The sequence below is a fragment of the Podarcis erhardii genome (genome assembly GCF_964252035.2).
Source record: "Podarcis erhardii genome assembly, chromosome: 10".
In the NCBI taxonomy this organism is placed as follows: Eukaryota; Metazoa; Chordata; class Lepidosauria; order Squamata; family Lacertidae; genus Podarcis; species Podarcis erhardii.
Window position 1 is genome coordinate 2,853,866 of NC_138500.1, and position 25,588 is coordinate 2,879,453.

Sequence of the window (25,588 nt, forward strand, 5' to 3'; positions counted from 1 at the left end):
TGTGTGCGCGTGCATGCGTGCACAAGCACACATATGCCCATAAAATTCCTGGTAAAGGTAAAGGGCCCCCTGAGCATTAGGTCCAGTCGTGGCCGACTCTGGGGTTGCGGTGCTCATCTCGCTTTATTGGCTGAGGGAGCCGGTGTAGAGCTTCTGGGTCATGTGGCCAGCATGACTAAGCCACTTCTGGCAAACCAGAGCAGAACACGGAAACGCCGTTTACCTTCCCGCCAGAGTGGTACCTATTTATTTACTTGCACTTTGACGTGCTTTCAAACTGCTAAGTTGGCAGGAGCTGGGACTGAGTAACAGGAGCTCACCCCGTTGCGGAGATTCGAACTGCTGACCTTCTGATCGGCAAGCCCTAGGTTCTGTGGTTTAACCCACAATGCCACCCACGTCCCTTGTAGCTGTTAGCAAAGGAATGAGATTTGGGTGCTTGGCAGGCCAGCTTTGCTCTGTAGGTGCTTGGTTGCCAAAGCAACGTCTGCCTTCAGAGGGAGCTTTCCAAGGTCCTGAAAGGTCTGCCTGCCCTTATCGCCTGGATCCTTCTCTTCCCCCAGCAGGTGGTCCTACTGCCTCTCAAGACTGCCCAAGAGATTGGGCTATTTTCCCACAGCTGCGCAAGTGGCTCAAGGCAGAGTCTGGACTTTGAAGAGGCTCAACTCAGTCTTCAGGCAAATACACAAACATTTGGGAATTTCTTCCTTTTCTCTCTCTTTAACAGCAAAATGCTTCTGGACTTGCACCCTTCCCATTTCTTTCCATGCCAAGAAAGAGCAGAGATTACTCTCATTTCCCCCCCCCCCAAAATGCAAACTGTTCATCCAGTGTCAAACTGATGGCTCACCCAGACACAAGTATCCTGCATCGGACAGGTCCAAGGGCTGTAGGGAAACCACAGCAGACACCAAGCGTAATCGCAGCAACTCGGGTCATGCATTTGCAACCTCGAGCAATTCTAGGCTCAGATGCAACTCAAACAAAGAGACAAGATGTCTTGAGCTTATTTTGCAGCAATTATCCTATGGGGGTCTACTTCAGAATTAGAAAGACTCTTTTCCACTGCTGATTCTGGTGGCAAAGAGTTCCACAAGTTACCCATTTGCTGTGTACTATGCTGCCTTCTGCAGGCACATTACCTTCACTTCTTCAGGCACATTACCTTCACTGCAGCTACTGCTGCAGGCACATTACCTTCACTGAATGATGGGAGTGTCGCCGACCCCATTCCCCAGAGAACTACTGCTGCCAGCCAGTGTTAAATACACACACAGAGAGAGAGATAATGTGGGAGCGTCCTATGTCACATTCCCAGAAATGCACATTTCCTTTTGCCAGAGATTCAGAAGCATGGAAAGAAATTGCTGCCCTCTTCCTTGCTTCCTTGCAATGGGCAAAACAGGTCTTAACTGCTAAAACCCGGAACGGTGTGTGTGTGTGTGTTTCAGTTAAACGACTTCCCCCAAATCCCAAGTTCTCACCACAGCCTCTAAAAGGTAGTCTATAAAACTGTAGCAATAAGCAGATACCATGTATCGTACTGTTTCCTCTGACTATCCAGTACGGAATCAAATAATTGCCAAAATTCAACGGTTTGACCCATTTCCTTGGTTCCAATGGCTAATGACTCCTCCATAATCCCTGAGGCATACAGTCCTGTACACAGCCCCCTCCCTTTTTAAAATAATAATAATAATAATATTTATTCAAATTTTAAAGGTTACAAAAAGAAAAAAGAGAAAAAAGAAAAATAAACAATGAAAAAAATACAATCAATTAAAAAAAAGAACAAATCGAACCTTTACATAGCTTTCTTTCCTTTACTTATTTCCTTGACCTCCTCACACCTCCCATTTTTGTATTCTAATTCAAATTGTTATTTCAGCAAATCCTTCCAACCTTGTTTTTATCTTAATAATTTGTCTTAATATACTATACACAGCCCCCTCCCTTGAGGGAAACAATGGACATCCTCTGATGGGTTTGCTAAGGCCAGGGGTTCCCAAAGGCCATCCTCCTCAAGAAGGCTGGAGGGCAAGGACAGGTGTAAATAGTTTTATTGTTCTCTTGGTGGTGGATACTTAGAAGGTGAACTCAATCTGAATGATGGACTCATGTTACTGCACAAGATCCCCTCCTTCTTGGTGACACGTTGGTGATGTGTCGGTGGTGTATCTGGAAATGTATTATTGAAGGGGGGGGGGGAGTTTTAAAAGTCCATGCAACCCCATGCTCAGGATTGTATTTGTGAACCTCATTGCAACAATAAAGTTCAGTTCTACTAACCGCTGTCCTGCCAACTTAGCAGTTTGAAAGCATGTCAAAGTGCAAATAGATAAATAGGTACCACTCCGGTGGGAAGGTAAACAGCCTTTCCGTGCGCTGCTCTGGTTTCAGCAGAAGCGGCTTAGTCATGCTGGCCACATGACCTGGAAACTGTACGCCGGCTTCCTCGGCCAGTAAAGTGAGATGAGCTCCGCAACCCCAGAGTCAGCCACGACTGGACCTAATGGTCAGGGGTCCATTTACCTTTACTACTGACCGCTGATTTGCTTCTTTACTTGGCTGGAGATTCCTTCTTTTGCTGACCAGGAGAGACCCACGGGGAGTAGCACCCCAATGAGCTGGGCCGCGCAGTAAATCTGCACCCAGAATTTTTTTCATAACATAACATAAACCCTTCGTCTGCACAGCCTTCTCCCTGCCTGCTTCTGAGGCTCCTCTCAGCACCTTTCTCCTGTGATTATATCCTCTTGGAAGGACACTGACCAGAATTGCACACAAAGTATTCAGTCCATGGGCGCATCACTGATGAATAATGAAGGAGCTGCATTTCCATAGCATCCCATTTACTTCCCCTAACTGCCTGTTGGCATTCTGGATTGCTGCAGCATGTGAACCGAGAGCAATTAGTAATTACTCCGAGTTCTCTTCTCTCTCTGCCCCTCCCTGGCAAATGGTAATAGCTGATTCGAAACCCCGCCATGCACAAAAGGGGTTGAACTCCTCGCCTGCTTCTCTTTGCATGTATCAATACTGAATTTTGCATCTGCTGTTTGGCACTGCCAACCCTCTCAAGGCTGCGCAAGCTTATTCTTACAATTCAGAGGCTGCCTTAGAGGCTCCGCCGTCTGAAGCAATCCACCGTCAAAGCTGCAAATTTGGTAATTTTGGCTCTGCACACGCGGTGGCTCAAAGCGAATTCTGTGCCTCCAAGGTGTGCACATTTGTCAAGTTGCCTCGTCCAGGTGGCAGCTCACACTTTCCCCATATTTAATTTGGGTTTTCCCAATGGGGGAACTATGCAGTAAGTGAAGGGGCTAACGTGAAACATTTACATTTATATCCCAGCTTTCCTCCAAGAAACTCAAGGTGTTGTACGTGGTTCTCCCCTTCCTCTTTTTATGCTCACAGCAACCCTGTGAGGTAGGTTGGGCTGAGAGTGAGTGACTGGCCCAAGGTGAGCTTCATTGCTGAGGGGGGGGGGTTTAACCCTGCTCTCTCCCAGGTCATAGGCCCCTCATACCTAACTACATAACTACATAACTACGGGCCTAGGACCCTTGTACCTATGGGACCACCTCTCCTGGTATGCCCCACGGAGGACCTTAAGGTCTGCAAATAATAACACTCTGAAGATCCTAGGCCCCAGGGAGATTAGACTGGCCTCGACCAGAGCCAGGGCCTTTTCGGCCATGGCTCCAGCCTGGTGGAACGCTCTCTCACAAGAGACAAGGGCCCTGCAGGATTTGACATCTTTCCACAGGGCCTGCAAGACAGAGCTGTTCCACCTGGCTTTCAATCTGAACTTAGCCTGATCTTTTATTCCTCTTCCTTCCCCCCCTCTTCCCCTTTTTATGAAGATTACCCACTCTGGGATCCCACAGCTAATTCTCCCCTGGTCTCCACGCTGGCCCAAGTAGGACTAATTTAGCCAGCTAGCCCTGGTGATCATCTCATGTTTATTGGATGGATTTTCCCCCTAAATGGCTTTTTTATTTTATTGCTATTCACGTTTTATACCGTATTTTATGCTGCTTTTTGTAGCATCAATTAAGTGTTTTAAGTTTGTTATTAGCCACTCTGAGCCCAGTTTTTTGAACCGGGAAGGGCGGGGTATAAATAAATTATTATTATTATTATTATTATTATTATTATTATTATTATTATTATTGAAGCTGCAAGGAGCAGCATGACGGCTCTGCCCCCCTGGTGTGTGTGTGTGCGTGCACACAGAGACAGACACAGACACAGAGTCTGTACTTGCACACACAGTTGCTCAGAGGAAGTACACCTCTTCATGTTCCACTCAGCCAGCTGCTTTCCTTTTTTCATTCAGATGGGGGGGGGGGAACACATTCCTTTCATTGCCTTGAAACACACACACACCGCTTGATACCTCCTCTAGGCCAAGATTGGCACTTCATCGCCAGGCCCGCTGCCTTCCCACGCAAATCCTCTGATCCATACACCCACCTTGCAATCCAGGGGGGCCTCCCCAAGGAGCACACATCCAGGAACAGCCGCAAATGCATAACCTGGAATCGCACTCAGCACCAATTCCTTTCCATGCCCTTGGTTAGAGCTCAGGGGTGAAGCACGTCCACTGCAGGCAAAAAGCACCAGACTCAGCTTCTGCCACCTGTGGGCCAAGAGTTCTCCAGCAATGAAACAGAAGATGCTGGACTCGATTAGAGGAGGCTGTAGATGTTCCCCCCCCAACTGAGACGAAAGTGTCACTGGTGCTGAGTGCAGTGGGAACAGTGGAGGGGGCACAAATTGAGTGTCGCGCCCCCCAGGCCTCTCAGGCCTTGGACCACTGACAGACCCACAAGCAACAGGTGTCCTGGGCCAGATGTGGTCCTGGCCTGCCCCACTGAACAGAGTTTGAGGACGAGTGTCATGAAAACTGTTATGTACTGAGTTGAATAGAATCCAAAAGGCAGCAGTCGGATTGGTCCTAGAACAATAGGATCCAGAATGCAGGAGCCTGATTGGTCCACAGTAGGCACCCAATCCAGCTCCAGGTGGAAGTGAATCCGCAACCTGATTGGCCTACAGGAAAATCCCGGAATCAGCCAATCACGTGGGGCCCATTGTTATTTTATTTTATTAAGGATTTTCTTGTTTTACAGAAGTGTAAATAATGTATATAAGGCAGACATTCTGGGGGAACTTCCATTCCTCCTCACCACTATGAGCTGAATAAAGAGCATGAAATCCACTCTCGACTCCGAGTATATTTCCAAAATCTCCTTTGCCGGAGGAAAAACTGTAGCCGCCCCCAATCCTGGCTCTTCCATTGCTGCAATTCTTTGCAGGAAGGGGGTGTCAGACTCCTCGCTGCTGCCACCACCTGTTTCTTCCTTGACGTTCTCCCCCATCTCTGTCCAGCAGGGGACCCCCTTTCCATCAGCACAGAGGACGGCTGTCTTGGGATAGATGGTTGCTAATCTACTACACCATGTCGCCAATTTGCTTCCTGATTTACAGAGTTTTGTGCCAGGCCTCCGCGGCCAAACCGGAACTCGGTGCTGGTCCACGAGGGCTACACCTCTGCAGAGACAGCAAGCAAAAGCTCTCTCCACAGAAGCTCTCGTGCAGTGACCAGGAGATGGCTATGTAGACTAAAAATAGGGAAAGATTTGGTGCCGAGGAAAGCTGGATTCTGTGACCCGCATGAATTATGCAAATGGAGCAGATTTCCGCATTGTCCTTTGTGCATAATTCATTTTGCAAGCTTCCCCCTGTTGCTGAAAGTGTCCTGGTGTGGTCGTTGTTGGGAAGGCAGAAGAGCGACACAGGGCACGGAGACCACTTCCAGGTGACCTGATTCATCCCAATTTGTCCACGGAGCGGTTAGATGGCATCATGTCAAATAAAGCACACACGTTTTTCAGTAAATTTTCCCCTCTCCTATCACAAAGCACCTGCTTTTTGCGGGGGAAGCGGGTCTGCTGGGCAAGAGCACCAAACTGGCATTAACGGCGCCAACTGATTTGCCTATACAGTGGTACCTCAGGTTACAGATGCTTCAGGTTATAGACACTTCAGGTTACAGACTCCGCTAACCGAGAAATATTACCTCGGGTTAAGAACTTTGCTTCAGGATGAGAACAGAAATCGTGCTCTGGCAGCGCAGTAGCAGGAGGAGGTCCCATTAGCTAAAGTGGTGATTCAGGTTAAGAACAGTTTCAGGTTAAGAACGGACCTCCAGAACGAATTAAGTTCTTAACCCGAGGTACCACTACAGTAGATACATTTTATGAAATGCATATAAGGCAGGAAACCAGAGGCTTCTCCCAGCCTCTGTGTGATATTGTACTACCAACCCTACTGTCTGCTTGTGAAACATGGACCACTTATAAACACCATCTCCAACTCCTCGAAAGATTCCATCAATGATGTCTCCGAAAAATCTTACACATCACTTGGGAAGACAGGCAAACTAATATCAGTGTACTGGATGAAGTGAAGATTGCCAGTGTGGAAGCAATGATTCTTCAACATCAACTTTGTTGGACTGGTCATGTTGTGTGGATGCCTTGGGTTACAGAACGGACCTCCAGAAAGAATTAAGTACATAACCAGCAGTACCACGGTATGTGAGTGAATCCCACCAGCAAAACTGCGACAGGCTGGGAGCACCCAGGTGACTCTGCCCCCCTGCCTGGAAACCTTGCTCAGCACCCATCCCTCTGATTTCTGGGGTTCCTTTCAGCATGAATCACCCACACACGTTTCCAAGCATTCCTTTGCTGCCAAAAAGAGAAGAAACCAGCTTTGTTCTGTTGTGCTTTTTCCCAAAAAACAAACAAACCAAAAACCATAAATTGCTGGCTTAATCCTGCAGTCCACATTCTGGCAGATTCATGGTGCGCACACATACAAACACACGCACATGGGATCAGTCTAGTGCATACAGGGATCAGCAAGGGGTTTGCAAACTCCTTTGGGCTTTGGACAGGCTACAGATCAAAGTAGTTGGGATCGCAGGGCAGGGGAGTCCATGAGTGGAGAGCAGCGATAACTCCTCACGCCCAGAACACTACGCTTTGTAGCTGGTTCACCCAGCACGTTATTTTTCCAGCGGACTATTTCCGCACTCCTCTTTCGAAACAGCACAGAGGAAAGCAGAGATAAAATGGCACCCTTGTTACTGCTGGGGGCTCAGTTGTTACTAGAAGCCACATAAATGGCAAAGCAGCTCTCAGGAGCCTTGTGAGGGGAGGACCACATCCTCACCTTCGCCTTCTCGGTGGTGGCACCTTCCCTGTGGAACGCCTTCCCACCAGATGTCAAAGAGAACAACAACTACCAGACTTTTAGAAGACATCTGAAGGCAGCCTTGTTTAGGGAAGCTTTTAATGTTTGATGTATTATAGTATTTTAATATTTTTTTGGAAGCCGCCCAGAGTGGCTGGGGGGGCCCAGCCAGATGGGTGGGGTATAAATAATAAAGTATTAATATTAATTATTAATATTTATTATTATTATTATTATTATTAATTATTATTATTATTATTATTATTACTATTACTATTATCACCTCTGGCCAATATGAAAGTACACACACACACACCCCAAATTCCCCACATGCATTCTGAGAATGTAAACAGTTAACTCTTCAAAGAGGGCCAGTGTGGTGTAGTGGTTAAGAGCGGTAGTCTCGTAATCTGGGGAACCGGGTTCGCGCCTCCGCTCCTCCACCTGCAGCTGCTGGGTGACCTTGGGCCAGTCACACTTCTCTGAAGTCTCTCAGCCCCACTCACCTCACAGAGTGTTTGTTGTGGGGGAGGAAGGGAAAGGGGAATGTGAGCCGCTCCTGCATGCAAACCTGACAGGAAGGCTGTGAGAGGCTCCCACGAGATCTCCTGGAGATGTCCAAGATTTTGCAAAGCCCCATTAGACCTCGCATGACCTGGTGAGCAAGGTGGAGAGCTTAAAACCCAGCATGGAAAGAGCTTTTCAAACCCTTTGCTTTGCTCCTTGGGCTCTGGGAAGGGTCGTGTGAGATCTTCGACAGCCCCTTCTATCTGTTTCCCCGCCCCGCTCTCCATTTATTTATTCCTTTTCCCACCACCTGCACAAAACTGCAATTGCGTGAGTCCATCACGTGCAAGTTGTGGGCTTCCTGTACTCTGCTCCAGTCAGTCCTGCCATCCTAGGCTGACGGAAGGAACAGCTTCCAGAGCCATTTTTACAGAGAGACAATAGAAGGGGGTTATTCAGCTGCCCAGAGTACAGAAGTTGCTTAGTGTTGCATTAAATGCTATTTTCTTTGCCAATTCTGTGGATGAGTTATTGGAATGTTAACAGACCATTTTAGAGGTTGGTCGTTAGCCTAGTTTAGTTAACCATTTGGTGTTAACGTTGAGTAAATCAGGCCAGTTTCTCCACTGCTAACCCAAAAGAAACGGCTCCGATCACTTGTCGCTCAAAACAGAAACAGCTTGCCATATGGCAACATGGGAATCAGAAATGGCTCCTGCGAATCGGACATGGACGCAGCAGCAACTCTGATTCCACAGACACACCATGCATTAAAAGCACATGGCTGCCCCAAAGAATCCTGGGAACGTCACCAAGATGCAATTCCTAGCACTCATAAGCTACAGCTCCCTCGGTTCTTTAAGAAGTCATGTGCTCTAAGCGCATGCTCTGTTTGCAGCCTGGTTTTTAGAGGCACATTGTCACCCTGAAAAGAAAAAAAAGTCATGGAAAATAAACATGAATCTTACGGCATGTTAAGCGATAAACCAAAATGGCCCACAGATGGTATTTAACTCCCACCAGAAATGGTCTAAAAAAGAAGACGGTAAATGTTGGAAGTGTAATGAAATTGAGGGATCTTTTATTCACATGCGGTGGTCCCGTAAAATAGTTAAGGAATATTGGGCAACTACATATAATGAATTAAAAAAGAAACTTAAACAACATTCCCAATGACACCTGGGATTTTCCTCTTGGGGATGGGAACAACGGAGGTCCCCCCAAAAAACAAAAGAGTTTACTACTATACGCCACCTCCACAGCTAGAACCTTATGGGCACAAAGGTGGAGAACAAGTCTAGTACTAAGGAAGAATGGCTGAGTAAACTGTTTGAATATGCTGAACTGGCTGGTCTGACAAACAGAATAAGAGAAAATGAATATAAGGAGGTATGGACAATGGTTATTGACTATTTCAAGAACCCGCATGGACAAATGCATAGCTTAGCAGGTCTCATTTAAATCCAGCACAGATGAAATAGATAAGAGTATTTAATAGATGACAAATTGGATGATTAAAAAGATGTGGATTACGCGGAGTCACACTTCTCTGAAGTCTCTCAGCCCCACTCACCTCACAGAGTGTTTGTTGTGGGCGAGGAAGGGAAAGGAGAATGTTAGCCGCTTTGAGACTCCTTCAGGTAGTGATAAAGCGGGATATCAAATCCAAACTCTTCTTCAAATGGCACTTAGGGCATGTGAGACCATGGAAGGAGCTGTTGTTGACACATGAAGGATCTGGTCTGGGTATATGCTAGGTCACCTCACAGCCTGAATTGTCTTCAGTTAATGTATACTCATGATCCCTAAAAAGCTCCCCAGGTTACGAGGGCAGGGGGAGAGGAGGGCAGAAATAAGATTCTAGACCTCATGACTACCGGGCAAGTCTTTGACAAAGTGCAACTGGAACTCAAGGAGTGTCTCCACCCGCATCGTTCTGCCCAGACACTGAGGTCCAGCGCCGAGGGCCTTCTGGCGGTTCCCTCGTTGCGAGAAGCAAAGCTACAGGGAACCAGGCAGAGGGCCTTCTCAGTGGTGGCGCCCACCCTGTGGAACGCCCTCCCATCAGATGTCAAAGACATAAACGACTACCTGACATTCAGAAGACATCTTAAGGCAGCCCTATTCAGGGAAGTTTTTAATGTGTGACATCTTAGTGTATTTTTGGTCTTTGTAGAAGCCGCCCAGAGTGGCTGGGGAAACCCAGCCAGATGGACGGGGTACAAATTAATAATAATAAATAATAATAATAATAATAATAATCAAGATGCAGCTTCCAGGAGGCTTTGGGGCACTTGCGTCCCTGCCCAAGTCCTTCAAAATATCGTTGCCCTTTGCCTCACCAGTGCTTGCCAAAATACTCCCAGCTTCTAAGAAAAGCAAATCCTGCAATCACCATCAATTATGCATTTTTTTAAAAAAAAAATTCAATATTGGTGGACAACTGGAGTGCAGTTGTCTTTTTTTGACTTTGCATAACTCATGCACATCCGCCCACAGCGCTAGGGCTGCCTTCCTGTGTCCTTCAGTCCTAGATTTCTGAGTTTTCACCCAATACCATTAGGTGCCCACTGAGCTTTTGCTTGCGAAGTTAAACTCACGAGACGTTTCCTCTTGGGATTTCCCCCCATGATCAAGAGAAATGACATGCTGAAATATTTGCACGGAAAGAGCACAAAGTCTCCCACCGGGAGCCAATTTCCAAGCAGATCTCCCCGCTCTCATCAAATCTCTTTTAAATGTCGGAAATGTGAATAGCAGCCCTGGGTGATTGGCTCTTGGGGCGAGCCACTCTGATCTGCTCTCTCCCTCCCTGTGGCACCAACAGACAGGTGGAATTTCTCACCCTCTCAACCCCAACCCTCACACCAGCTCTTTTCTCTCCTCTTTCACTGTTCCTCACATCTTATTTATTTTGTTCCAGCAAATCATTTGTGACAGATAAGTTCACCCCACTCAACTCACCTGAGTGAATAAGTATTCATTTGCTCTGCATTAGTCATGACAATGATTTAATTTCAAGATTTGCTGTGATGCTCAATAGCGCATTTGATACTGCCACACGGATCTACCGAGCGAAATCAGCCCCACCAGATTCGACGGGGAAGATTTAAGCCCCCAAAGTTTCCCAGTCAGAAACTTTACCTAACTCTGGGCCCAGAAACAGCCTCACCTTCCTTCCCAGGGCTTGCTTGAGCTCCATCAGCAAGGCAAAGCCCTCTTACAAATTTATACAACATTCTCCTAGGACACGGGTGGAGCTGTGGGTTAAACCACAGAGCCTAGGACTTGCCGATCAGAAGGTCGGAGGTTTGAATCCCTGTGAAGGGGTGAGCTCCTGTTGCTCGGTCCTTGCTCCTGCCAACCTAGCAGTTTGAAAGCACAAAGTGCAAGTAGATAAATAGGTACCACTCCAGCGGGAAGGTAAACGGCGTTTCCGTGCGCTGCTCTGGTTTGCCAGAAGCGGCTTAGTCCTGCTGGCCACATGACCCAGAAGCTGTACGCCGGCTCCCTCGGCCAATAAAGAGAGATGAACGCCGCAACCCCAGAGTCAGCCACGACTGGACCTAATGGTCAGGGGTCCCTTTACCTCCTAGGTTTGGCCAGGCTGCATCACTAGAACAAAATGTGCAAACCGAAAACAGGAACAAACCCAGAATCTGGAAGACTTAGGTGCCAGTCATAGGTGCCAGTCAAAAAGGTTTGCCCTGGCATATCTCCATACACCATGTAGCATAGGAACGGCAGTGCTCAGTAGCCTCCTCAGACCTCTTTGAAAGCAAAACCAGACTCTGGATCAGGCCACCGTAGCAGGAAAAATACACCCCATCCAATGTACCCCTGAAGACAGATTTCACACAAAATACCAGAGATCCTAAGAAGGAATCCCTCAGCTGGGCCTGTCCTGAAAGCAACCAAGGAATGAAATATAGGGGTCCCTCCCAGGTTGAGCTAGGCACAAATTATGAAGGGGTCCAGCTGTCACCCTATCTGAAACTGGTTCAGAGAGAAACTGTTGGTCTCATTCTGTCTGTTCCTAATGTTTCTGAGAAGCTAAGAGGAGCCTGGAGGCAGTTGGATCAGGGCAAAGCGGACCCGTCTAATCCAGCACCCAAGAAACCTGAAAGCAACAGCACTCCCTGCCTGACTTCTAGCAACTGGCAATTAGAATCATAGAACTCTAGAGTTGGAAGGGACCCCGAGGGTCATCCAGCCCACCCCCGTGCAATGCAGGAACGGCAACTGCCTCCAACAGTGGAGATAGAACATAGAGAACCATCATGTCTAGTAGCCGCTGATAATCTCATCCTTCATGAATTTGACTAACTCTCTTTTAAAACCATCCAAGTTGATGACCGTTGCTGCCTCCTGTGGCAGGGAGTTCCACAGTTGAACTATGTGCTGCATGAACAATTCCTTTCTTTTATCTGGGCTTCATTGGATGGCCATTGGTTCTAGTGATATGAGGTGAGGAGCAAGACTTTTCTCTCTCCCCTTTCTCCCTGACAAGCGTCATTTTATAAACCTCTATCACGTCACCTCTGAGGGCTCATGCACACTTCCCCTTGCGCCATGTCTGAAAAGCAGGGGTTCGAGCGGTTTCCCACTCCTCTCGTGCTTTCTATGCATGAGATAAACAACAACCTAAAAAACCCCGGATGGACCTTTGCTCCAATTCAGCACTAAAGATGGGTTTTCCTGGGGGAAGCAGCTGGGCAAGTGGGATGTTTCCCCTTTAAAAGTGTTTATAGCAGGGGGGTTGTTTCAATGGGAACCATGGCGATGGGACTTTTAACCCTTTCCCTGAAACAAGCAAAATTCCCCCCTACCCAAAAGCTGATAATTGCCCATGGGGCTAAAAAATACGGGTACCATTTAGGTACCCATAGGGCAAATTTCAATAGATTTGGGGGGGGGGTGGAGCGACTTTTAATTAAGAAAATGATGTGGGGAGGGCATAACTATATCTGGGGAGGGGCTAGCCAGGTGAAGCCTCCAGAGGAGAGCCATTCAGGCTGCCAGCCTGCCTGCCTGCGTGTGTGTGTGTGTGTGTGTCTGTGTCTGTGTATGCAAACACACAAGGGTGTGTGTGTGCCCCCAACTGGGTCTTTGACCTGAGTGAAATAAAACCCAGATCTGCCTCTAGTGGGGGTTTTCATCATCACCCTCCCCCAGGGCAGCGGTCCCAATCCGAATGGGCAGCAGCACCCACAGCTGTGATTCAAAGTGTTTCCCAAAAGTGGGGTCTTGGTTGAGGAGCTCCTGGTTCACGTCCGGCTCGGTCACGAATTTCGTGGTGCCCGCATGGCCGTTCGTCCTCCACCCACCCTCCCCGTGACTCTGAGGCACCTTGCTTGATGAACCTCCTTCCTGGCAGGGACCAAGCTCTTTGCCTCCACAAACTGAGCCCTTTCAATGGTGATGCTCTGGGCTGATTAAAAACCTCCCCTGATATCCAGCCCGATCCTCCTCCTCTTCTCCATTTCTTCCTTGCTTGCCGCTTTCCAGGATCCAGGCTGCCTTCCTTCGGCATGACCTACATTCAGTGTTCCTAGACGGACGCCCTTGTACTCGCTCGGCTCTTATCAGGATGCCAGTGATGGCCCTGGAGGGGCTGGGGGGGGCAGTGGAGCACACACACACACCCCAGGCCTCCCTTCCTATGCTCTGCAACATCACCTCTGGGTGCTCAATGGCTAAAATGTACAACCATCACTCCAAAACTGACAACAACTTGCACAGCACAGCTGCTGAAGAATATCGGGAAATGTGAGCCACACACGGCAAGAACCAGCCCAGAGCCAATCACAGAATGGTAGGATTCTAGAGTTGGTATGGGCCCTTAAAGTCATCTAGTCCAGCCCCCTGCAATGCAGGAATCGCGGCTCAAGAATCCTTGGCCACCCAAATTCTACTTTAAAACTTCCAATGAGGGAGAGTCCATATAATAATAATAATAATTTATTATTTATGCCCTGCCCATCTGGCCGGGTTTCCCCAGCCACTCTGGCCGGCTCCCAATAGAATATTAAAAACACGACAAATACAGTGGTACCTCTGGTTAAGAATTTAATTCATTCCGGAGATCCATTCTTAACCTGAAACTGTTCTTAACCTGAAGCACCACTTTAGCTAATGGGGTCTCTTGCTGCTGCCGCATGAATTCTGTTCTCATCCTGAAGCAAAGTTCTTAACCCGAGATACTATTTCTGGGTTAGCGGAGTCTGTAACCTGAAGTGTCTGTAACCCAAGGTACCACTGTACATCAAACATCAAAAACTTCCCTAAACAGGGCTGCCTTCAGATGTCTTCTAAAAGTTGGGTAGTTGTTTATTTCCTTGACATCTGATGGGAGCGTGTTCCACAGGGAGGGCGCCACCACCGAGAAGGCCCTCTGCCTGGTTCCCTGTAACCTCACTTCTCACAGGGAGGAAACCGCCAGAAGGCCCTCGGAGCTGGACCTCAGTGTCTGGGATGGACGATGGGGGTGGAGACGCTCCTTCAGGTATACTGGGCCGAGGCCATTTATGGCGAGAATCCCATATGCACAAAGATGGAGAGAGGAGACAGTCCCTACCAAGAAGGAGTGGCAGATGGAATTAATGGGAGATGCAGAATGAGCAAGCTTAGCCAGCAAAATTAAAGAGCAAGAAGAGAAAAGTTTTAAAGAGGAATGGAAGCCATTTCCAGACTACCTAAAACAACCATTGCAAAAATGTTAGAACTTTCGTTGGTTTGGCATAAGCTAAGCATTCATAGTTTATAATGAGAAGAATTTGAATGTTTAAATAGTTAGAAAAAATAGAATGTGCAGCAGGAATGGTAAAGTTTGAGGAGCCATGGAAGGATGGATGGGAAGTCGATGGAATGGAATTATGGATTGATGGGATAGATCTATTTTTTCTCCTTTCACTTTTTCCTTTTATTCTTCAGTTCTGCATTTTGTGCTTTTATAAATCCATTATTATTATTATTTTTAAAAAAATGAAAATGAAAAACACTTGAGCAAACTCTTCTCCTTCCACCCCCCCCCCCCAAATATGGCAACGACTCCTGACCTGGGCAATGCCCATCAACTGTACCATAAGCAAGCGCAAGTCTCTGCCAGCTATCTCCGGCACACACATCAAAGCAAGGGCCAGAAAAGTGCCAGCCCTGGACACCCCACGGCAAATTTACCCAACCTGCTACTCTCCAGAAGTTTTGGACTACAACTCCCATCAGCTTGCCTGGGGCTGGTGGGAGTTGTAGTCCCAAACAGCTGGAGGGCACCAGCTTGGGGGGGGGTGCTGCTCTGGAGACCTTGCCTGCACAGGAGTCGCTCCAACGTGGCTGCTAGGACCCCACAGCTCCAAGCCGTTTCTGCTGAGGGTGGGGGGGTACCATTCGCCCTCCAAGTTGGCAACGTTGCGCTGTACTGACGGAAATCCCCCCCCCCCCGAGTTGCAGGAGCACAGCTGGGAGCATCGGTACACACAGCTCCCGCCCCTCCCGGATGTCACCCAGCAGTCTTGCATGCATGTTAAACATCTGGCACAGCTTCCTGCTGGGCTCCCAGTTCAGCACACCCAACACCCTGTGAGCCGAGGAGCTGCTTGCGCCAGTTGCCCCCCGCCCCAGCCCTCTGTGGCAAGGGTGGGTGAAGCAGGAAATAACCCCCAGCCAACAGAAGCCCCCTGCAACTGGCAGAGCAGGCAGGCACTGCCCCAGCTCTGCAAGCATCCTCAAGGAGCCCCAGAGATGCCCACTGGCCTGGATACCTGTGTAGATCAAATCACCTGAGGACACACACACACACACACACACCTGGTTCCACATTGAGGGGAGGGCAGCGCACTGCAGGATCCAAGAAGCTGCAGAGCCTCAGCCCCCAAACATGCGCAAACATGTGTAACATGTCCAGTCTCAGGAATGTAAGAAGCAGATGATTGAGAATCGTGGACTCAGGGACGGAGAATTATAAAGCGTCAAAATCGAGATGTGGAAAATATGGAAACAATGAGAAGTAGCAGGACTGAGATGTGGAGATATGCTTCAAAGATCCAGACTGTGGGGAGCTCTGAAAAATTAATAATTATAATTTGGACTATAATTCGGTCTTTTTTATTTTAATTGGAGTATTATGATTGGATATATTACCGTAATTGGATGTTTTTTATTGGAAATTTAATAAAAATGATTTTTTTTAAAAAAAAAAAGGAATGAAAAAAGCTGATTTATCCCAAGCCAGGCCCCACTGGTGAACCTAGATCAGTTTGGCCACCTCATGAGAAGAGAAGACTCCCTGGAAAAGACCCTGATGTTGGGAAAGATGGAGGGCACAAGGAGAAGGGGACGACGGAGGACGAGATGGTGGGACAGTGTTCTCGAAGCTACCAGCATGACTTTGACCAAACTGCGGGAGGCAGTGGAAGACAGAAGTGCCTGGCGTGCTCTGGTCCAGGGGGTCACGAAGAGTCGGACACGACTAAACGACTAAACAACAAAAAATGTCCACACTGACTGGCAGCTTAGGCTCACCAGGATTACAGGCAGGGGTCTCTCCCACTCCTACTTGGAGTTGATGGGGGTACAAAGTAGAAACTGAACCCCATAGAGGGGAGGCTCTGGGGCACAGACCTAAATGGCCTCTGGATCCGCAGCAGAAGGCCAGCTAGCACTTGTCGGTAGCAAGTCAATTTCACTTTGAGGCGCCCTCCTCTCTTCCTGCTCCCCATTTCTCAGGGCTATCTCTGTGGTACCGCCCTCTGGTTTCACTGCTAAGGTTAAGGGCTTTGCTCAAGTTGAAGCTATAGGGCAGAGAAGGCGGCCATCCCATGAAAGCAAGGCTTAGCCAAGCCCCGCTGGCACTGCCACCCTCTCACCCATGCCTTGCTTGGTTGCTTCCTCCGTGCAGCAAACAGGGAATTTATTTCCGGGATGGGGCAGTTTGCAGGGACGATTCCAACCACCACCTCCAACAAGAACACCAAAGCTGTGCCCAAACTTTCCACCCGCACAAATAGCCAGTTTTGATGGCAAATTGATCAGAATGCCCCTCGTCCTGCAAGCCCACTGGGTTGTGTCTTCCCACTCAGGGACAGGGAACCTGTTACACTCCTGACATTGTTGGACTACAACTCCCAGCAGTCCTGAGTGCTGGCCGGGACTGATGGGAGCTGGAGTCCAGCAGCAGCTGGAGAGCCTCAGGTGAGCCATGCCAGAGCCAGCAGCACCTCCCTCATTGACCAGCTCTGTCCTTCTGAGGACTGAGCGCCCTGCTCAAACCTCCCACTTGCCAAAACCTCTCCCCCATGGGCCAAACATCCCAGTTCTTATCTGCTTATCACAGACAGTACGCACACCACAGCTTGGTGGCAAAGGCAGCCAAATGGCCAATTCCACACTCTGCTGTGCTCGCCACATTCCTTCATGCTTCCTTGCCCTGAAGAGAGATTCATACAGTGGTACCTCTGGTTGCGAACGGGATCTGTTCCAGAGGCCCATTCGCAACATGAAAAGAGCGCAACCTGAAGCGCCGTATCTGCGCAGGTGCGTGGTGCGATTTGGCGCTTGTGCGCATGTGCGAGCGGCAAAACCCAGAAGTAACCCTTTCTGGTACTTCTGGTTCGCTGTGAGACATAACCTGAAAGAACGTAACACGAAGCAAACGTAACATGAGGTATGACTGTAATTTATTTGGAGTGTGCCCATGGCCTGAGGGGCTCCAGAGTTAGCACTGAACAGGTCTGTCTTGCCTTCATTGCTGACAATGTCTTCTTCCCCACCTAGAATCATGGAATCGTACAGTTGGAAGGGAACCCTGAGGGTCATCTAGTCCAGTGTTTCCCAACCTTGTGCCTCCAGCTGTTTTTGGACTACAATTCCCATCATCCCTTGCCACTGGTCTTGCTAGTCAGGGATGATGGGAGTTGTAGTTCAAAAACAGCTGGAGGCACAAGGTTGGGAAACACTGATCCAACCCCCTGCAATGCAGGAATCTCAACAAATGAATCCATGACAGATGGCCATGCAACCTCTGCTTTAAAAACTGCGCTGTTCCAGTATCTCCTTCTTCCCTGTCCCAATCACCCTTTGAAAGGGAACTCTAGGGCATTGTGGACTTTTAGAGAGGGAGAGGGTCAAAAATGGCACTAATAAAAACTTCTGGCCTACCTGGGAAGGCTGTTGTGATGATGATGGTGATAATTTATCATTTATAAATTATATATAAATTATATATAATTTATATATATATATATATATATATATATATATATATATATATATATAAATTATATATAATTATATATAATATATAATTTATAAATTATAAATTATTTATAAATTAAAGTGGCAGGTTTCCCCTGCCACTTTGGGAGGCTTTCAATAGAATATTAAAAACATGATAAATACATCAAACATTAAAAACTTCCCTAAACAGGGCTGCCTTCAGATGACTTCTAAAAGTCAGATAGTTCTTTATTTCCTTGACATCTAATGGGAGGGCGTTCCACAGGGCGGGCGCCACCACCGAGAAGGCCCTCTGCCTGGTTCCCTGCTAGAATATCATAAAACTGACACAAGAAACGCAGGGGTGCAAATGCTGTTTTTGATCCCGAACTCACTCATAATGCCACTTTCTGATAAAAAAAAGGGGGGGGGATTTTTGCCACATTCCTTGGATGGCTGCCATTTCGAAGCCATCCTCAGCCAATAAGACTTTTGCCCAAACCTCACCACCCCATGTTTGTTCCAGGAAGAAGGGATCATAATAACTTTTCCAAACTATGCTCAAGCTGAGACTTTGGAGAGCCTCCAAGTGGTGGAGAGTCCCCACGGCAGCTGAGCAGCAACAAAGAACCCCTCGTAAGATTCCCTGCCTGCACCCAAATTCACGGCACCCAAATTCACAGCATCCAAAGGCAATGCCACCCTGAACAGATATCCCCTCCCCCTCTTATTTCCACCCTCAGGAGAACTCTGAGCCAGGAATAGGCATTCTGCTTCCTAGCAGAGGCAGCTATCCAGCTGGGGGGGGGCAGTTTTGAGTGGGGGTGGGGGGTGGGAAGGGATAGGCATGTGAAAGAAGACCAGGTAAGTGCAGGAAGAGCTTTGCTGAGCAGGAGGGGATTGAGGAGGGGCTGGCTGGTGGCAGAGTGGAGCCCCCCCCCCAGCAACACAGGAAGAGCCCTTGGTTCTTTCACCCCACCTCCCCAAAAACCTCTTCTCTGCTCTTGCATCAGGCTGTGCAGCAAAACCACAGCCCTCCCTTCATTTCCAGGCTCCTTTCCTTTGCTGCCTCTACCAGGTGAGTTCTAGGAAGCCCACCTGATGGTTTGTACTGCTGCTGGTTTTCTCCCCAACCCTGTTGAGAGCAGCTCTGTAAGGAAGCCAAGCAAAGGAGGTGGGGGATGGGGGGGCAGGCTCTCCTCTCTGGGTCAGCCAAAAGGAGCCCCAGGCAGCTCCTACCCCCACCCCACCCCGCACAACCAAGATCAGCATACATCCCCCAAACATTCTCCTTCCCCATCACTGCCCGCCTCAGCCCTGGGGCTGCTCTGCAAGACCTCTGCATTCCCACCCAGATGGTGCAAAGAGGAATTCACCCCCACCATCACCCACCCATGAAGCAGAGGGGGCTGAGCCGTGTGTGTGTGTATCCCCCCCACTCCACCCATCAGCACCTGGGGGGAGAGAAGGCTGTCAAGAACCAGGGACTGGGAGGTTCGGGTCCTTGTGTGGGAACCTGTAGAGCCCCCCCCCCCCAGATCAGGGGTCTCAAGATCACAGGAGGCTGAGAGGAGGCACATGCAGAGACCCCTCTGCCTTCGTATCACACCAACACCACCAATAGGGCAGCCCCACGGATCTTCAGTGGGTCGAAATCTGCACAGGACAGGCAACTCGCCTCAAAGGGAACACACACATTCCCCACCCCATAGATCTGGCACAGTCCCCACAGAATAGATGTGGCCAGAGGGTGGAGTGTGGGGAGGATAGCCCAAAGCCCCACAGAAGAAGAGAAGGCGCTCCCTCTAAGCCCCCAACCATCCAACAGAAACACCCCACAGAAACACCTGCCAGACCCTTGGAAGCTTGGCCCCACAGAAAGCACACCCCTCATCACCAACATAGAAGGATGGACACCCCCCCCCCCAAAAAAAAGAGAGAGAAGAAGACACAGCCCAGCTTCTCAGGGCCACAAATACACTCTTCAGTTTGCTAGGACAGGCAAACTGTCCCTTCTTCAAAATGCTCAGAAACAGTTGTAGAAGTCCAGCCACACAAAAAACACGAACACCACCCCCAGCTCTGGAGTGGGACAGCCACCCCCCATTGCATATCTCCCCCCCCCCTTTCAAGAACTCCTCTCAGGGCAGCTGGGCACCCTCTGCCCAGCCATCAACATTCTCCCTCAGCTGGTTGGGGCAGAAGCGGGTGGTTGTTGGCCCCTTGGGAGTGCAAAAGCGCCCAGGGGCCCTTTCCTACTCCGCCCTGAGCCCCATCCTGCTTCGACTGGGAGGGGGCCTTCCAATATGGCCCCAGCCTCTATCTCTATCTCTCCGTGCCGCTCAGATGCAAGCCGGTCCTCCAGGAAACGCTCCGCTCTCTCTCCTGCTCCCCCCCCCCACAGCCCCCACCCGCCCTCCCGCCCATTCCATCACTGGAACCAAAACCTGGGTGGGGAACCCCCTCGCCCGGGCTGCGGAGCACCCTCCTGCCTGAAGAAAGGGGCATCTCGGAGGCGGAGGATGCCGCCTGCCAGGAGAGCAGGGAAATCCCAGTGGGGCTGGTCACCTCCCCACCCCCCTCTCCATCCCACACCCCCCTCGTGAGACTGCAGTTGCCGTAAAAGTTTCGCCAGCCATTCCACAGGCAGCGGAAGGCGAGCAGGAGGCGGGGGCGGCTCTCGCTGCCCCATCCCGGGGAACTTGCGCATCTCTGGGGCCTCCGGCGGGTCTGCCCCCCACCCCACCGCCAGCCCCGGGTGTCCCTCCGGCGTGCGGGGACCAGGCCGGCGGCCGAGCCTGCAGCCTCCCTCCCCGGTCCGAGGCGCGCAAGGCGGGCAGAGCGAGAAGCACTCACCGTTTGCTGGAGGTCTGGGATCCCGATGCGCACGACAAGGGCATTGGGCGCCGGCTCGTCCATCCGCCCGGGCGGTGATGCCAGCTTGTCGGAGCAAGGGCCGGGGCCGGCGGTGGCGGGGGGCTTGATGGTATCATACAGGGTCTCCTCCTTGAGGCTGCCTTCCGCCGCGCTGCTCTCCCCGGGATCGCCGTTGACAACGCAGAGCTGGTGGTGCTGGAGCGCAGGAGGAGGAGGATGCTGCTGCTGCCGCCGCTGCTGCTCCTCGTCGTCCTCGTCGTCCTCCTCCTCCTCCTCCTCTTCCTGATGCTGCCGCTCTGCTTTCTCCTGCTGCTGCTGCTGCTCCGAAGTCTCATGTTTGCTGCTCGCTGGACTAAGAGGCATGCTCTGTGCGCCAGAGGAGTGTGCGGCGGCGGCGGCGGCGGCGAGCGTGCGTGAGAGTGGGCGAGGGTGAGAGCACAGAGGGTAGGCAGGGAAACTATGGAAAGCACATCACACTCCTGGGGCACAAGCACACAGGTGGGGTGGAGGCAGGAAGGGTGGCAGCAGCGGGGAGCCATGGGGTATCAGGAAGGGGGCGGCAAGGGAAAGGAGGCACCGGGCAGGAGGGCAAGCAGGGTGGCCGAAGCACAGAGACCATGCACAGAGAAATGTGCACACAGGTAAAGGCCACAAGGGGAGAAGGGGGCCACAACGACCCATGCCAGGGCAGGGCAAAAAAGAGAGGGGCAGGGGGTAGTGTGGGGAATGATTGCACGGCGTGGGAGGGAAAGAGAGAGAGAAACGGGAGTGGGGTGGGGAAGAGAGAAAGAACAGATATAAACACATTAAAACCCTGCCAGCAATTGTTCCCATCCCTGCCAAAGCTGCGATGTGGACTTTCTGGGAATTTCTGAACTGCATTGGGCAATTTGCGTCGTCGGGGAGATTTCCTGGTGCCCGAGAAAGCCGCCCAGTCGAGCATGTGCGTTTCACTAGCACGGTGTTTAGCGCCCCCCCCCCCAAAAGGGAAGCTCACTACTCGGAGGCTGCCATGCCGCCCTAATGCTGCGCCGGCAATTGGCACCCCTTCGCTGCTACTGATGAACTTAGGAAATGGGAAATTGTCCGCAGAAAAGGAAGGCCCCGGGACAAAATAATCTCTCCGTGTCAGAGAATCACCTGATTTAGGAAGCAAAGCTTATACATGCTCCCTAGCCCCTGAGGAAGCAGCGTGCAAGTGAAGAGGCGTTTCCTGGAATCCTTTGCAACATCAGGAAGGATTCTGGGAGAGCAAGTTCATTGAGAGCTGCGCCCCCAGCATGCTTAGCAACACTGCAAGGGGTCCTGGGGCACACACCTGTGGGGCCGCAGAACGGTGCAGCAAAAGGACAGAGGCTGCTTTTCAGAAGGCGGTTTACCCAAAGGCAGGAGACAATGCTCGGGACAAGAGTTCTGCTGAGCAAGTGCAGAGTACACAGAGGAACTTGTCACCAGAGTCAGCCCCAACTCACCTAGAATTAGGGAGATGTGAAACCAGGAGTCATAAAGAATCCTGGTGTGTCTGGATGATCCCTGTAGATACACTGCTCCCCCAGGCCCATGTAGGAGTCTGTCCCCCCCCCCATCTCCATTGCCTTTTTCCAGTCATTGGCTCTAGAGGTTCAGCTCCCTCAGGCCAACTGCGCCAATGCACAGATCGAGTGAGGGCTCCACACGGCAGCCCAGAGGTTCACCCTTTCCTTTTTCCTCAACCCATGGCTCTTCCATCCCAGCACTTCCCCCATGGAAACCGGCTCTTTACCACTGAATGGCAGCCTGCATTGCTCTTTGGTCTGGTTTGGCATTAAAGAGCAGGTTCCCAAGGGGAAAGCAACAGAGCAAAAGGAAAAGAAAAACAGATTGGATGTGGCATTTTAAAGCACAGGCCTGTGCCTGGAAAGAGCAGGGCAAAAGTTAAGTGTGGATGAGCTTGCAAAACATGGCCTTCTGATTATAATTCCCAGCCGGCAGCCTCCCAGCATGACCAGTTCTTGGCAATCAGGGGTTTCACAACAAACGTGGTGCAAGTATTGCAAGCAGATACTTACTGCCTTTAAATTCAAAAACAAGGGCTAAGTTCCATACTTTCTAAAACAACTCATCAAATCCAAGTGTCTGAAGCAAATTCAGGCAGGGGTAATGCCTCAGCAGTCTAAAATGGTTTGATTCAGGCTCTGAAATACTGCCATTTAAAAAAAAAAAAAAAATAACTTTGCTAAACCTGAGTTGCTGGCTTGCTGAGATCTAAGGCTAGAACCCTACAGCTCACAGAACACATTTGCCCAGGTGAGAATAGACCTTTCCTCAGAGTAAGCACACTGGATCCAGTTGCACACCTAGTAAAAAGCCCTTATTTTCTTTGGCAATGTTTCAGACACCAGCACCCAAATTTACCAGTGGATTATATCACAAGGCTTCCTAATGACTGGGCACAAATATTAACATATCCCCTCTCTTTTGGGGGGGGCTGTTTATGAGCTGAAGTATCTCTTCACAGATTTTATGATCCCCAGCCCTGCAAAAGCGCACCCAAAAGTGCAAAGTGTGAATGTGACAAATGAGTGTTTGCCTCGCTTAGGTGCAGCTGTCAGAGAGCCCAGACTGGCCGAGGCCCCCTGTGGAGCCTTCTTCCAAAGCCAGGTTTACTCCGCAGAAACATCTGAAAAGACGCAGAGTGCGGAGATGGGAGTGAAAAGGCCTAGATTTTCAATAGCTGGCAACTAAGGAGATTCTCCCCTTTTGTTTCTGCCGCTTTGCCTTCCTGCAGACGCTGCAATCCTGCTCGCATTCATTTCCGCGGCTCTCAGGCGCAGCGTGGAAGAGCTTCAACCACCAGCTGCAACAGCAAAAGACTTCATGGCAGTACTGGGCCAAGTGAGCGGGTTGCGGGAGCGAGGAAGGCCAGAGAGAAAGTTGGGGCACAGAAGGGAAGAATGACTCACAAAGGAGTTCTCTGCCTTCTAAAGGCTCTTCGGCTCAGGAGGACATCAAGGAAGGTGGGAACAAACACAAGAGAGTTGGCAAAAATATCCCCTGAAGAAAGGCCCAAGAGCGAGAGCAAGAAGAGAGGGAGGGGGGGTGCTGAGCCCCGATTGTCAATGGGGCCAGCCCCCCTCTGCAGGCGGCACTGCTCTATGTAGGGCTGCCTCTGAAGTCTGTTCAGAAACTTCAGCTGGTGCAGAATTCGGCAGCCAGGTTGCTCGGCAGGGCAAGACATTTGAGTATATTGCACCAATCCTGGCTCCACAGAACTGGCTGCCAATTAGCCTCCGGCCCCAATTCAAAGTGCTCGTTTCATTTCATTCATTCATTCATTTGAGGCATTTTAGCCCGCTCTATTAAAATCAATCCTAGAGTGGCTTAGGACAGTAACTCTTAATACATACTCAACAAGAAAAACCATAAAAAAAAACTAATCAAAACAATCACAAGCAAATCAACATCAGCCTGAGTAGACTCCTCCTTCGTTCCAGCTCATTTAACTACCGCATTTTTCGCTCTATAAGATGCACCAGACCATAAGACGCACCTAGTTTTTGGAGGAGGAAAAGAAGAAAAAAATATTCTGAATCTCAGAAGCCAGAACAACAAGAGGGATCGCTGCACAATGAAAGCAGTGATCCCTCTTGTTGTTCTGGCTTCTGGGATAGCTGCGCAGCCTGCATTCGCTCCATAAGACGCACACACATTTCCCCTTAATTTTTAGGAGAGAAAAGGTGAGTCTTATAGAGCAAAAAATACGGTAACTGCCTGAGTAAATGCATGTGTTTTGACCCATAAAGTCTTAAATGGCTCAAGGACTGCCTCTCTCCAGAGGAACCAACCCAGACCCTGCAATCATCTTCTGAGGCCCTTCTTCATGTGCCTCCTCCATGAGAGTGGTAGCATGAGAACAGGGCCTTTTTTGCAGCAGTGGCTCCCCATTTGTGGCATGCTCTCCTCAGGGAGGTTCATATCTTTCGGCAAAAGCATTGCTCTTCAACCAAGCCTTTGGCTGTTAATCAATCCACGGCCTGCATTTCTACACCAATGTTCGCCTGCACAAACCTTCGCCAACCTAGTGCACTTCAAAGGCTTTTGACTACACAGCTTCAACCACACTGCCTGAGTCTGGTCCAGTGGGCACCAGGTTGGAGAAAGATGGCTGATACCCATACCCCCCTCAACCCATTATACCTGAAACAGGATATTTCATACATCATCCAAGAGACCTAAGAACCTCAGAAGAGCCACTGGATCAAGCCAATGGCCCAAAGTGTTGGTGTCGACTTTTAAAAGCCCTAAACCAGGCATAGGCTCACTCAGCCCTCCAGATGTTTTGGGACTAGAACTCCCATCATCCCTAGCTAACAGGACCAGCAGTCAGGGCATAGCTGTCAACTTTCCCCTTTTTTTTAAGGGAAAATCCTATTCGGAATAAGGGAATTTCCCTTTTAAAAAGGGAAACGTTGACCTATGGATCAGGGATGATGGGAATTGTATTCCGAAAACATCCAGAGGGCTGAATTTGCCTATGCCTGCCCTAAACAGCCTCGGCCCAGTATACTTCAAGAAGCATCTCCACCCCCATCGTTCTTCCCAGGCACCGAGGTCCAGCGCCGAGAGCCTTCTGGCAGTTCCCTCACTGTAAGAAGCGAAGTTACAGAGAACCAGGCAGAGGGGCTTCTCGGTGGTGGCGCCCACCCTGTGGAACGCCCTCCCATTGAATGTCAAGGAAATAAAC

At 49.8% G+C, this 25,588-nt stretch overlaps 1 protein-coding gene across 9 annotated transcripts in view; it reads right to left on the minus strand.

The window, feature by feature from the left end:
• The window catches only part of SHANK3 (SH3 and multiple ankyrin repeat domains 3), a 487,858-nt gene that overhangs the window by 347,685 nt on the left and 114,585 nt on the right, over positions 1-25,588 (minus strand). For all 9 annotated transcript variants that reach the window (XR_014160963.1, XM_081879612.1, XM_081879611.1 and 6 more), the window contains exon 2: positions 20,845-21,344. Coding sequence is in view for 8 of the 9 variants with exons in the window: in XM_081879612.1 (XP_081735738.1) it covers positions 20,845-21,228 (384 nt within the window). In the remaining variant the exon portion in view is untranslated. The remainder of the gene's footprint in view (positions 1-20,844; positions 21,345-25,588) is intronic.